This window comes from Elephantulus edwardii, unplaced genomic scaffold, assembly GCF_000299155.1.
Source record: "Elephantulus edwardii isolate Elephantulus edwardi_28Jun2011 unplaced genomic scaffold, EleEdw1.0 scaffold00201, whole genome shotgun sequence".
In the NCBI taxonomy this organism is placed as follows: Eukaryota; Metazoa; Chordata; class Mammalia; order Macroscelidea; family Macroscelididae; genus Elephantulus; species Elephantulus edwardii.
Window position 1 is genome coordinate 1,464,756 of NW_006399951.1, and position 12,270 is coordinate 1,477,025.

The 12,270-nt window shown below is 40.4% G+C and overlaps 1 protein-coding gene across 2 annotated transcripts in view; it reads right to left on the reverse strand.

The window, feature by feature from the left end:
• Window positions 1–1,243: 1,243 nt before the first annotated feature.
• RBL2 (retinoblastoma-like 2 (p130)) overlaps window positions 1,244–12,270 on the reverse strand; it is a 46,416-nt gene continuing 35,389 nt past the window's right edge. The window contains exons 16-22 of one of the 2 annotated variants that reach the window (XR_438972.1): window positions 11,098–11,378; window positions 10,833–11,009; window positions 7,240–7,311; window positions 6,239–6,341; window positions 5,582–5,795; window positions 4,867–5,031; window positions 1,244–1,414 (exon numbers count right to left, since the gene is read on the reverse strand). Coding sequence is in view for 1 of the 2 variants with exons in the window: in XM_006897098.1 (XP_006897160.1) it covers window positions 1,244–1,414; window positions 4,867–5,031; window positions 5,590–5,795; window positions 6,239–6,341; window positions 7,240–7,311; window positions 10,833–11,009; window positions 11,098–11,378 (1,175 nt within the window). In the remaining variant the exon portion in view is untranslated. The remainder of the gene's footprint in view (window positions 1,415–4,866; window positions 5,032–5,581; window positions 5,796–6,238; window positions 6,342–7,239; window positions 7,312–10,832; window positions 11,010–11,097; window positions 11,379–12,270) is intronic. The other variant, XM_006897098.1, reaches the window with a different exon arrangement.

Genomic DNA, 12,270 nt, shown 5'->3' on the forward strand with positions numbered 1-12,270 from the left:
TAATTCAAGACTTTTCATACATACTTCTGTAGAACACTTCTTACTCAACAGTATAAAGTGTTACCTAGTAGCCTTTGCTTATACTGATTCAATTTGCTATTGAATGTTCTCCCTAATAAGATTATTAATTCAACTTTAAAACTGCTGGGAATAAGAATGATTAATAAAGGTATATACAGATCATTTAATATCTGTTAAATAACATTCTCTAATTTGTATAAATCGTACTATGCACTAAGGGAAACCTAAATTTTCCAATCTTCCCCCACCCAAAACTTCCAGGAACATACCCAAAGATATCTTACAGTCCATTACCTCAACATGTCTTTTGGATAACTCCTTCCTAAAGGAAGAGATCATAATTTTTCTGATTCATACTCTTAATTTACTCAATGTGAAATCTTTACTTAGCCAGGTGATCTCTATATCATGGCAACAAAAAGCTGGGGAATTTTCAAATATGTGCCCAAAAAGTGGCTACTGGAGCTTTAACCTTAAATTTTAAAAAAGTAGAAAATGATAAAAGAAGATACTGAATGTTTACCCTAGAAGTTTTATACTTAATAAAATTTACATTGTAGAAAGTGCCATCACAAATATACAGCAAAATCTGGATTTTAAAAATCATGCTTTTTACAATCTTAAAGTGCCACTTCATATACATGTTCACTGAGACATTGCACAAGCAAGCACCTTTCACACTGCATCACTCTTGTTAGAGAAATACACACCGAATGGGAAATGGTGCCAGTGACCTAGAACCACTGAATCTGAGCTCTCTCCCCTGGTCTGTCTGTCTTAGAAATGCAGATAGCTCACACTCCCACAAAATGATGGAAGACAAAATACTCTGGTTTTGTTTTGCTTTTCATGAGGACCAGAGCTGACCCAAAATAGGTAGGAATGAATTTGAAACACAGTCTGTCTATTGGAGTCTGTCACACAGCAACTTCTAATATACATATTAGAGCATGCTTTATTCTCTGCATTGCTTTTAAAAAGTTTTGCCAAACTGTTAAAAATCCAGGTGTGGATTCTAAGTAGCCTTGATGATAAGGGAAAAGGTAAATAAAAATATTGTTAAAGATATTGAAGTTCAGAATCTCACGCAAACTTCCTGTCATGCTTCAGACAGACATTAGTTGCTTGGCTCAGTTAAGAGAAAGAGCTCGAGAATCTAATGTGCTTTAAATTTTGCTGCTACATAGTTTATGAAAGACAGTTCCAACGCAGGAGACTAACCTCAGTGGGAACCTCGGTCATTAGCTACATCTTGGAGACGACGTAATAAAGCAGAGTGATTTTCTGGGCAAATTCTTTTTGCAGGTGATTCACTTCCATCTTCCAAAAGAAACCCTCTCTTTTTGGTGGGAGTTTCACCTGTCCGTATCATACTGTTAATTTCTCTCAGTCTCTAAAATGGAGAAAACAAAACATAAAAAACCTTTAAAATGCTAATGCATATTGCGAGGTATTTTGGTTAGCATCCAAGTGCTTAACTGCTGCACCACCAGGGGGTTTTCAGTGCATTGTTTGTTATGTGCCGCTGAGTCGACTGCAACTCCTAGTGACCCAATGAATAAAGGCTCTGACTCTTGCACTATCCTGAGCCAACCTCAGGGGCTCCAACACCTGACTCAATTGCCAGTCACCCTGTCAGTCAATCCAGCTCATCTCAGGTCTTCCTCTCCTGCACTGACCTACCAGGCATGATATCCTTCTCCAAGGACTGCTTCCCCCTGGCAATATGCCCAGCGTATGTGACATGGAGCTTCAAAATCCTTGCCAAGGAGCAACCTGGTTTAACCCTCTCCAGGACAAACCTAGTTTCTTGGCAGTCCATGGTTCAATACTCTTCTCCAGCACAACTCAAAAGCATCAGTTCATCCCCTATCAGCCTTGGCCATTGTCTAGTTCTCTGACATGTAACAAAGACCAGGCAGTGGCCTGGATCAGCCACATGTTAAGTCTCTAGACTGCCAACGCTGCCCTTTAGCACTCTGGAGAGGTCCCTGACAGGGGACTTTCCTAAAGCAACTCATCTTTTCATTTCTTGACTCCTGGTGCCAAGGGTGGCAGTTGTGGATCTGAGCAAGATTAAATCCTTAACAATGTCATTCTTAGGGAGCTCTGGTGGCCTAGTGGCAAGAAGGTGAACTGCAATGCCAGAGGCATGTGGTTCAAATCCACCAGATGCTCTGCTGGTAAAGGGGGGGACAATCTCCTCCTGTACTAGTCGGATCTGATTTGACGGTAGATACACAAAAAGTAATAAAATTAACAAAAAACAAAACCAATGTCATTCTTTTCTGCATCTCTTGTGATACTGCCTATCAGTGTCTTTGATTCAGGATCTTAATTTTCTCCATATAATATAATCCATATTGAAGGCTGTAGTCCTTGACATTCTGCAGCAAAAATGCTTTAGGTTGTCCTCAATTTCATTGAGCAAGGTTGTGTCCTCTGCATAATACAGATTGTGGCTGAGTCTCTAATCCTGATGCCACATTCTTCATGAAGTCCAGCCTCCCAAATGATCTTTTCCACATATAGATTGAAAAGGTATGGAGAAAGGATATATTCTTGACACACTCCTTAATTTTCAACTCCTTTGAATGTTGTAGTGTTCCCTTGTTCTGTTTGGACAGCAGCTTCCCAGTCTAGGTGTATTATTGCTGTTGTTGTGTGTTGTTGAGTTCACCCAAAAAGGCTTTCTAGGGGCAGTTAATCACATGGGAGGAGGTTGCCCATCCTTCACCCACAGAGCAGCTGGTGGATTCAAAACACACACCTTTGGGATTGCGGTCCAGCTTCTTACCACCAGGTACCAAAGCTCCTGATAGGTGTATTGGTATTGTTATTGTTGTGTACTGTCCAGTTGGAACCAACCTATACCTGACCCTCTGGCAGGTTTTCTGAGGTAACTAATCACATGGGAGGAGGAGACTGTCCATCCTTTTCCCGCAGAGCAGCTGGTGGCCTCGAACTGCAGCCTTTGGGATTGCAGCGCAGCTTTCTGCTACTAGGCCAGTTCCTCTTGAAGAAGTTCTTGTGGCCAAGTTCTAAGGAGTTGTGTTTCCAACCCAAAGGCAGGCAGTTTGACTACCAGCTGCTCCACTGGAAAAAGAAATATGAATATTTCTCATATAATTCAAGTTAAATAATTTGCTAACAAAATTTAAGTTTATTCCAAGGCACTGATATGCCACTTACTATGTAAGGTTTTTCCTTTTATATTTTCTAACACGTTTTTGATGCTTTTTATTTTGAAGTATTTCAAACCCACAGATACTAAAAGAGTACATTGAACACTGATGCATCACTATTTTACCATCTGTGCTTTATCAATTTTCTTATATACATTTTTGTCTGCCCTTTAAGCTGTAGCATTTAAATTTGCTGACATCTTTATACCTCAATAGCCTGGTATACCAAGAAAATTAAACATCATGTTAGATAATAGTACACGTACCTGCACAAATTTTCCAAGTTGTTCCTGCCAAAAATTTGCTTTAGATCTGTTTTTCTGTGGCGGATTTAGGCTGAGATTGTGCACTGCATTAAGATATCTACAGTTTCCTTTAACCTGGAATATCTGTGATACTATTTTCTGGGTTTTGTTTATTCTTAAGAGTCTAGGCCAACCATTAGGTAGGTATGTATTTATTTTCAACCAGTCTTTATACTTTACAAATCTAATCATGGAAGGGCCTCTTCAAGATCAGATTCTACTCCTTAACATGGCATATGCCTCCCAGTGATCTTCTATTACTGATTCAAGGACATAATTTCATTTTTAGATCATCTGCTTTCTGCGTGTTCTTCTACGCCTTGTTAAGTTTATCCATTAGAGCTTGGTACAACCACCCTTCCTCATCTCAATGAGGTAGATGCTTCCATGCAGACTTGGGCAAATTAAGTAATCATACTATTTATTACCATCCTGCACTGTACAAAATGGCTGTGTCACCCTTTGGCAGAGCTTAAGAGGATAGTGCTCTTCCAGAAAGAGGTACAGTTAATCTTTTACAGGATCCAGATTTTATTTCCCTAACAGAAATGATTAAAATATGCACATAGGAAAGGTAAAAATAAAAATGCTAATCCTTTACCCCATTTCCAAACCCAAATCCTATTCTAAATGAAATAAAATTGGTTTCTCTGATCACTTTTCATTGTTGTTGTTGAGTGCTGTCGCGTCACAGGTGATGCATAGCGACCCTATGAAGGAGAGTCCTTAACGCTTGTGTGTCTCTCATCGTCTCTTCAGGTTCATAGGGTTTCCGGAGACAAGCTATTATGGAAGTGGATGCCGCTCCTGCTTCCAAGCTTGTTTCATTTGGGAGCTCCACCTCACACTGTCCTCACTGGGAAACCAACCATTAGCGCATTTGACACATCAGTGTCACAGTGTTCAGCCTCACAGCAACCACAAGTGACCGCTGTACGGCCAGTGGACACACCAGGGCTATACGACCTAGAGGAATGTCTGAACAAAAACAATGAAAGGCCCGAGGGCTACAGATTAAAAGTCACCCACCTTTGGCTTGGTGGCATCGCTTTCTGTCCACTGGGCCAAGGGATCTCTCCCTATGTTGATGTTAAGTGCTGTCGAGTTGTAGGCAACTCATAGCGACCCTATGAAGGAGAGTCCTCAATGCTTGTGTGACTTTTGTCCTCTCTCCAGGTTCATAGGGTTTCCGGAGGCAAGCTATTACGGAAGTGGATGCCACTCCTCCTTCCAACGCTTTTCATTAGCAGTTAATTTTAGCCTTCTAGTTAGTGCCTCCAGTTTAGCATAAACCCTATTTACAGGGTCTTGGGTTTTGTGGGCTTAGTAGAAACGATAGCTTATGTTAGACTCACCTTTGAAGGACTGTTGCTGAAGCAATAGAAGAGCTTTTCTTGAGGAGTAAGCATTGTTTCACTTTTGATTGGAGAAATGTAGATAGAATGGTTTGGAGACAGCTGGACTCGGCGGGGAGAACTTGTTCTTATAAATGGATAAGGTGAAAGTGGGGGAGCATCCATCTATTAAGAAAAATCGGTAATTCTCAAAAAGCTAAACTCAAGTTTTCATGGAGGTATTTTTATGGAAAACAATCTCTTCTGCTGAAACAATGAAGAGGTATAACAAGCCACTATGGATAATAAACAACATTAAAAATATTAAAATATTTTAAAATATCACTACTTTAAAACATAGTTACATGTGATATGCTATTTAAGCTTCACAACAACCTATAAAATTAAACTAGGAAATACTTGTAATCCCATCTTAAATATGAGGAACCTAATTACATAGAAAGTTCATTAATCTGTAAGGTTACCGCTCTTGGGCCATCCGAACCCATGCATCAGCTCATTGTACTGTTGTGTTTTTAGTGAATCCAAATAGCACCTTCTTCTCACTACTGCTTTCTTTTTTTTTTTTTCACTACTGCTTTCTTTATGATAATAAATTATTTCTGGCAAATTAATTGTTAGTCTTCCTTAATCTTATTTAACAAAATTGCTTGTAAAACTAGTTTATAAATGAAACCACTCAAAAATAAATAAGTATGAATTATCCCCACCAGACAGACTTACTGTGTTTGCCTGTGAGTATTTAATAGCAAATGTTCTCATTTGTTTTATGTAGATGTTGTTATAAAACTGAATGAGGTCTCCTCTCTCTTCCTCTTCCACGTCACTGTTGGTGCCTGGGAGCCGCGTGGGGGTGGGAGGGGCACTGCTAGGCTGTGGGACTGGCAGGGTGCTGTTTGACCTCATGACAGGACTGGAGTCTCTGCTGTCTATGGTGACAGAACAAAGGTGTTAACTAAGAAGAACACGAAAGCAGACTGTGCTCAAGAAAATCCAATACAGAAAAGAACAGAAACCTGTACCAGTCTAATGAGAGAAAACTGGATTCTTGCCAACAAGCTAGCAGAGAAGCAAAGCAAAGAAATAACATCCAGCCCTGTGCCACAGAAGTAGCACGAACAAAGTCATTTCTGTTAATATCGAAGCCCTGAGCCCAGCACCAAGTGGGTCAAGCCAGAAATCAGGAATGGCTGATAGGCCAGACCTTTCTAGAAACTTAAGGTCAGCAAAGTACTGCTTCAACAATTCCTTGGCTAGTGAAATAGTTTTGTAGTTTAGTAGCATTTTCATTTAGTAATCTTTCGTCTCTAGGTCTCCGAAGGAAAACCACCCTGCTTTTGTTCTGGAAGACATTCATATACATCGCGCTTACTTCTCTCTTTGTTTAATTCTGTCGGAGAATTTTGATGGCTTCTGCTATCACTGCTCCCTGAATATCGTCGTCTCTTTCCTTTTATCAGAACACTTCTGTATACCTTTAATGACACAGGCAGAAGGGGACAGAAGCTAAATTACAGAGCCTTGACACATGTTATTTCATTCTCACAACAATCCTAGGTAGTTTACCACTCCTATGTTTACCATATGTAAACATATTCATATCGCCATTATGTATCTGATGCAGAATTTAAATCAGGGCTTGGCTGGTTTGAAATTCCAATTGCTGTCTAAAATGATAAAGCAGCCGCAGTAAAAACTGACCAGACATACAACCAAGGTGCACAGCCAGTTAGCCGGCCCCACCTCAGGGCAGCCCTGCATGTGACAAGAGAATGGCTTTCTTGGCTACAGCTCATCAGGCCTTTCCTCCTCCTGGGCCGCTGGGTGGGTTGAAACTGTCAACCTTTAGGTTAGTAGTTGTGCACAAACCATTTGTGTCACACCAGAACCTGGCAGAAATAATAACCATGAACTAAAGTCAGAGACCAAAAGGTGCTATGTTGTTGATGTTCTGTACCATCGAGTCAACACTGACTCACAGATGACCCTCAAGTGTGTGTGTGTAGAAGCAATAAAATTCACAGAAGGAGAATGCCCATTGTTTTCCCAAAGAGCAGCTGCTGGATTTGAACTGGGTGACTGGAGGTTGGCAATGAAACTCCTTACCCACTAGGCCATTAGAACTCCCTGAAAGGTACTATGAAACCCAAACAGCTTCATACATTCATGCACAGTTCTTGAATTAAAAAGGCAGTCAAGTATCATACAAAGTTGTCTTTAGAGGAAAGATGACATCCAAGTTAACCAACATGTGAGGCTGTCTGCCGATGATTAAGGACAATTAAAGAAGACTTACTTATCCTGGAGAAAAGATAACATAGTGGTTAATTTTTGTAACGTGCATGAATTTTCAACCATGACACAGTGGCTTACCTGGCTCCGGGCCTGTGGCTGAGTCCTATAACATCGCATAATATTCTGGAAAGACTGGTCTTCTTTTGTGACCTGGCAAAGAATAAAAGTGTTTTTTAGAGATTTCCTCCTAGAAAAATAGCACAAGGAACTGTGGATCCCTTATCAAGTGAGAACAGTGAAAAATGTTTTGTTAAAAAACACAACAGTTGAAAGTATCTGTAATGGCCCTATGTTGTTATGTGCCATCAACTTGATTGCAACTCATAGTGACCCTATGTACAAAAGCTCTGAACCCTGCCCTGTCTTGAGCCAATGTCACTGTCTCTGACACACCTACCTTTAGACGGTAGATTGAACAACTTTATAGATGCGTACTCAAAGAACTAAATGAAAATGACCAAAAACAGGTATAATGATACTGTTACATCATACAGAATATCAATTAAGAGTATTTTTAAAAGTGCACAGAAATTCTGGAGTTGAAACTAACAATAACTGATGTCCACTAGAGAGACTCAACATAATTTCTTGTGACGTAGAAGGAAGAAAATGAAGCTGGAAAAGAGTGATGGTGATTAAATGACCCGAAAAGGAGAGGGTAAAAATGAAAAATGAATGGTGCCCCTGAGAAATGCGTTTGACCCTAAGAAACCAAATAAACAAAATGGTACAGTACCGGAAGCAGAAGAGAAAGGAGTGATAGGAAAGAATGACTGAAAGCATCTTTAATTTATTAGGAAATAGAATGTACCCATCTGTGAAGCACAACAAATTCCAAGTAAGAGAAATTCAGAAATCCCAGAAAGAGTCACACTATAATGAGATGTGTGCTGCTGCTGATAGGGAGAATGTCTTGGAAAACAGCAGGAGAAAAGCAACTTTTTATTTACAAGGATCCCAAATTAAGATAACAGTATCTCCATTGCTCAGCATATAGGTTAAACCGGTGTGGAGAAAGGATACAACCCTGACGCACACCCTTCCTGATCTTAAAACATGCAGTCTGCCCTTGCTCTGTTGCACAACAGCTTCTCGATCTAGTTATAGATTGTGTATAAGCAGAATTAAGTGTACTGGGATTCCCATTCTTCTCAATGTGAGCCATAATTTGTCATGATCCATGCAGTCAAATGCCTTTGCATAGTCAATAAAATGCACATTCTTCTAATATTCTGTTTTCAGCCAGGATCCATCTGATATAAAGCAATAATATCCCTGGTGCCACAGCCTTTTCTAAACCCAGCTAGTACTACTGTTAGTTCCTTGTGAATATATGGTCTGGTCACTTCTTTCTTTCTTTCTTTCTTTATTTATTTTTACTGATATGGCCACTTTTGAATGCTCTTCAACACTATTTTTCTTGAATGAGATATTCATGATATTTTTTATAATTTCCACATTCTGTCGGATCACCTTTCTTGGGAATGAGGACAAATAAGGATCTCTCCCAGTCCGCCAGCCAGAGAAATACCCTCCAAATTTACTGGCATAGACTGGTGAGCACAATCATAATGTAAAAAGATGAAGAGCTGAATAAAACTATTAAAAAGCAAGGTTTCTGAGTTTTATTAGAGTTAGTATACCACCGGAAGTGGATTCTGAAAAGACATACATTCTAAACCTCCTCTAAGGAAATCAGTGGCAAAAAACAAAAGACATTACAAAATGATACTATAAAATTTCCAATTAATGGAAAAGAAAGCAATGAAGGCATAAAAAAACCAAAAAAAGACATGAGACACAGAAAATAAAAAGTAAAACTTATATATATAGATCAAGAAACAACTGTCCAAATAAAACAACAGGACAATGCATGATTTAAAATCAAGAAAAGTGTATATCAGGATTATACCCTTTCTCCATGCCTATTCAATCTGTAGGTGAAACAAATAATTTGACAAGTTGGATTACATGAAGAATGTGGCATCAAGACTGGAGGAAGACTGATCAACAACTTGCTTTCTGCAGATGGCCCAGCCATGCTTGCAGAAAGGGGAAAAGAGCTGAAGGACTTACAAAATCATCCAAGACCACAGCCTTCAATGTGGTTTACATTTGTGATGGTCGAGGGTTTCCTGTTCAGAATGGCTTTTCTAGCCATCCACTCAGACTTCCACTATGTAAGTGAGTGGGAGCTTACAATAGGGTGTATATAAACATAATGACATTAGTTTTTCCAGTCCTATCAAGTTAAACTGAGGAGATTTAGCAGTTAAGGTAGGAATTGCACTAGTGAAGAAACAGGAAGTAGAGAGTGCAGCATATGTGCCTTGGAGCCAGAGTCCTGTGCCACTCAGAACAAGACCTACACGTGAACAGCAGCAAACAGTTGACTTGGGACTGACTGCTGCCTCATGGGACCAGCGCCAGGGTCTTTCAGCCAAATTTACTGTAGGAATGATGGAAGACACTGTAACTGGCAGAACTAAGGAAACTTATTTTTTTTTATTTTTTTTTTGGGATATTTGGAAAGGAAACTTTTTAATATTGACCTAAGCCATGATGCTAAAGGTCAAAGGGCTGGCAACTACCTTAAGAAGCTATCTGGACTTAAGAACTATATCCTGCTGCCAGCCTGAATTGTAACCTGTTCCCTTCTGTAATAAACTCCATAGCTGTGAGTCTAGTTCTGTGAAACTGTGTGGTCACTGCAATAGATTTCAGAGTCAGAAGATCACCCCAAAATAGAATACCAAATAACAAAAACTTAACACTCATATATAGGCTCACAGACACACTTCCAAGCTAACATAATGGTGAGAAGCAGGGTATAAGCAGTCTTAGGAACGAACTAAGTAACACCACTCATGGTAATAGCTTCTTACAAAATAATTGCTGAATGCTAGTTTTGTTTCTGGTCTTTCCCCAGAAAAGTTGAAAACCCTCTTCAGACTTCTTTTGAGTTAGTGAAAACAGGTACTAATGTGAGTCTTTCACAGAAGCAAGTATATCCAAGTTTCAAAAGGCCATTGTTGTTATTGCTGTATACTGTCAAGTTGGAAACAACCCATAGCTGATCTTCCGGTGAGTTTTCAGAGGCTGTTTAATCGCCTGGGAGGAGAAAGCCCATTCTTCTCCTGAGGAGCAGCTGGTGGATTTGAACGGTGCCTTTGGGATGGCAGCACAGCTCCTTACCAGTTGGGTACCAGAGCTCCCTACTAATAGCCACGCAACGGAAAATTATTCAGCAGTAAAAGGACTGAAATATCGACACATGCTAGAACATGCATGAGTTTGTAAAAGATTACTGTCATCATAAAAGATTGTCTATTTTATGACTTCCTTTATATGAACTGTCCAGGTTAAGTAAATCTACAGTGGCAGACAGCAGACTAGGGGTTGCTTGGGATTTAGGTGGGATTCTGTCACATGTGACAACAGAAGGGTATACAGCCTTCTTTTGGTGGTGATGAAAATGTCCTAACATTGTGGGATGACCGCACATAATTGAGAACATTCTTGAAAAAACCCTGAACTGTACATATTGCCTGAGTCAATTACATGGTATATGAACTATATCTCAATATTACTGTTAAAACTGTTTAAGAAGTATCAAAGTAGACTCTGTCTGGACTCTGTCTGTCTGATACTCTTTTCCTTGGCATACTCACCTTTGCCATCACATAAATGGCACACATTAACAGCTGGTCCAGATGTCTGTCCATCATAAGTTCAGGACACTGAACTATGGAGAATTCAAAGCAGGTCCAGATTTTTTTCCTCAGTTCATCTGAAATATCTAGCTTAGTGCAAAGATCCCGCAGGCGGACGGCGGCTAAGTGGTATACCTAGTAGGCAGATCAAGTGTGAAATGTCTTTATTTAAAACTCACAGTACCCCAAGCTCACCCTCTGATAACAGTACAGGACAGATTACCTTTCTAAAGAAAAGTGATAAAGAACTGGTCTTCCTGGGTCTAACACTGCTGCCGCTTAAAGGTCGTCCTGGTTTCTGCTGAGGGCCACCTGGGGAAATCTGTTGAATGGCCATCTGACCTGGAACCTGCAAAGCTGATCCTGTCACCTGTTGAGAGCTCAGACTTCCAGTCAGGGCCTGAGCGCTGAGGGGCTGAAGTGAACCAGTCACGGCTTGGGCCTGCCCTCCAACATTCACTTGGACGGGGAAGAATGTTATCCCTCCATTTTCATTGGCAATACCTAAAGTTTGTTACACACGAAGGAAGGAAAAAGTAAACACAACAAAAATGCTGGTAACATTTTACTAGGTTCTCTAGGAAGAGTTTGCAATCTTTACTCTTGTTTTTTTTCTTTTCTATTGTTAGGTATTATCAAGTCGACTACAACTCATAGTGACCTATGAACAAAAGACTTGTATCCGAAGCCTGTGCCATGCTCATGACCTCTGTTCTGCTCAAGCCCACTGCAGCAGTCACTGGCAATCCATCATGTGGAGTTCTCCTCTCTTTCACTCACTCTTCCCGGAGTGCTGTCTCTAAGGACTGTTCCTCCTTAAATTAAGCCCAAAGTCACTGAGACAAAGTGTTCACCATCCTTGCCTCTAAGGAGCACTCTGGCTCCACTTATTCAAAACGTAATTGGTTTTCCTTTCTCAGGCCCTCGCTTCCAAGATGACAGAGAAAAGAAGAAACAACACTCGTGCCAAAAAAGGACCATGGCCACATGCAGCCTATTCACTACGTGAACTGCGCCCGGTGCGTGCCCAAAGACAAGGCAATTAACAAGTTCATAATTCAAAATATAATAGAAGCAGCTGCCATCAGGGACATTTCTGAAGTGAGTGTTTTCGACGCATATGTACTTCCCAAGCTCCTTGTGACACTACACAACTGTGTGGGTTGTGCCGTGGACAGCAAGGTGGTGAGGAACCGTCCTCGTAAAGCCCGAAGGACAGAACACCTCCACCCAGGTTTAGACCTGTAGGTGCTGCCGCATGGCCACCACCAAAGCCCATGGAAGGATTGGATTCCTTAAAGGCTCAAGAAAAAAAACTCATCTGAAAAGAAAACCAAAATTATACTTTAAAAAAAACCCCAAAAATATTGGTTTGTTCGTTTAGCAGTCCATTCAG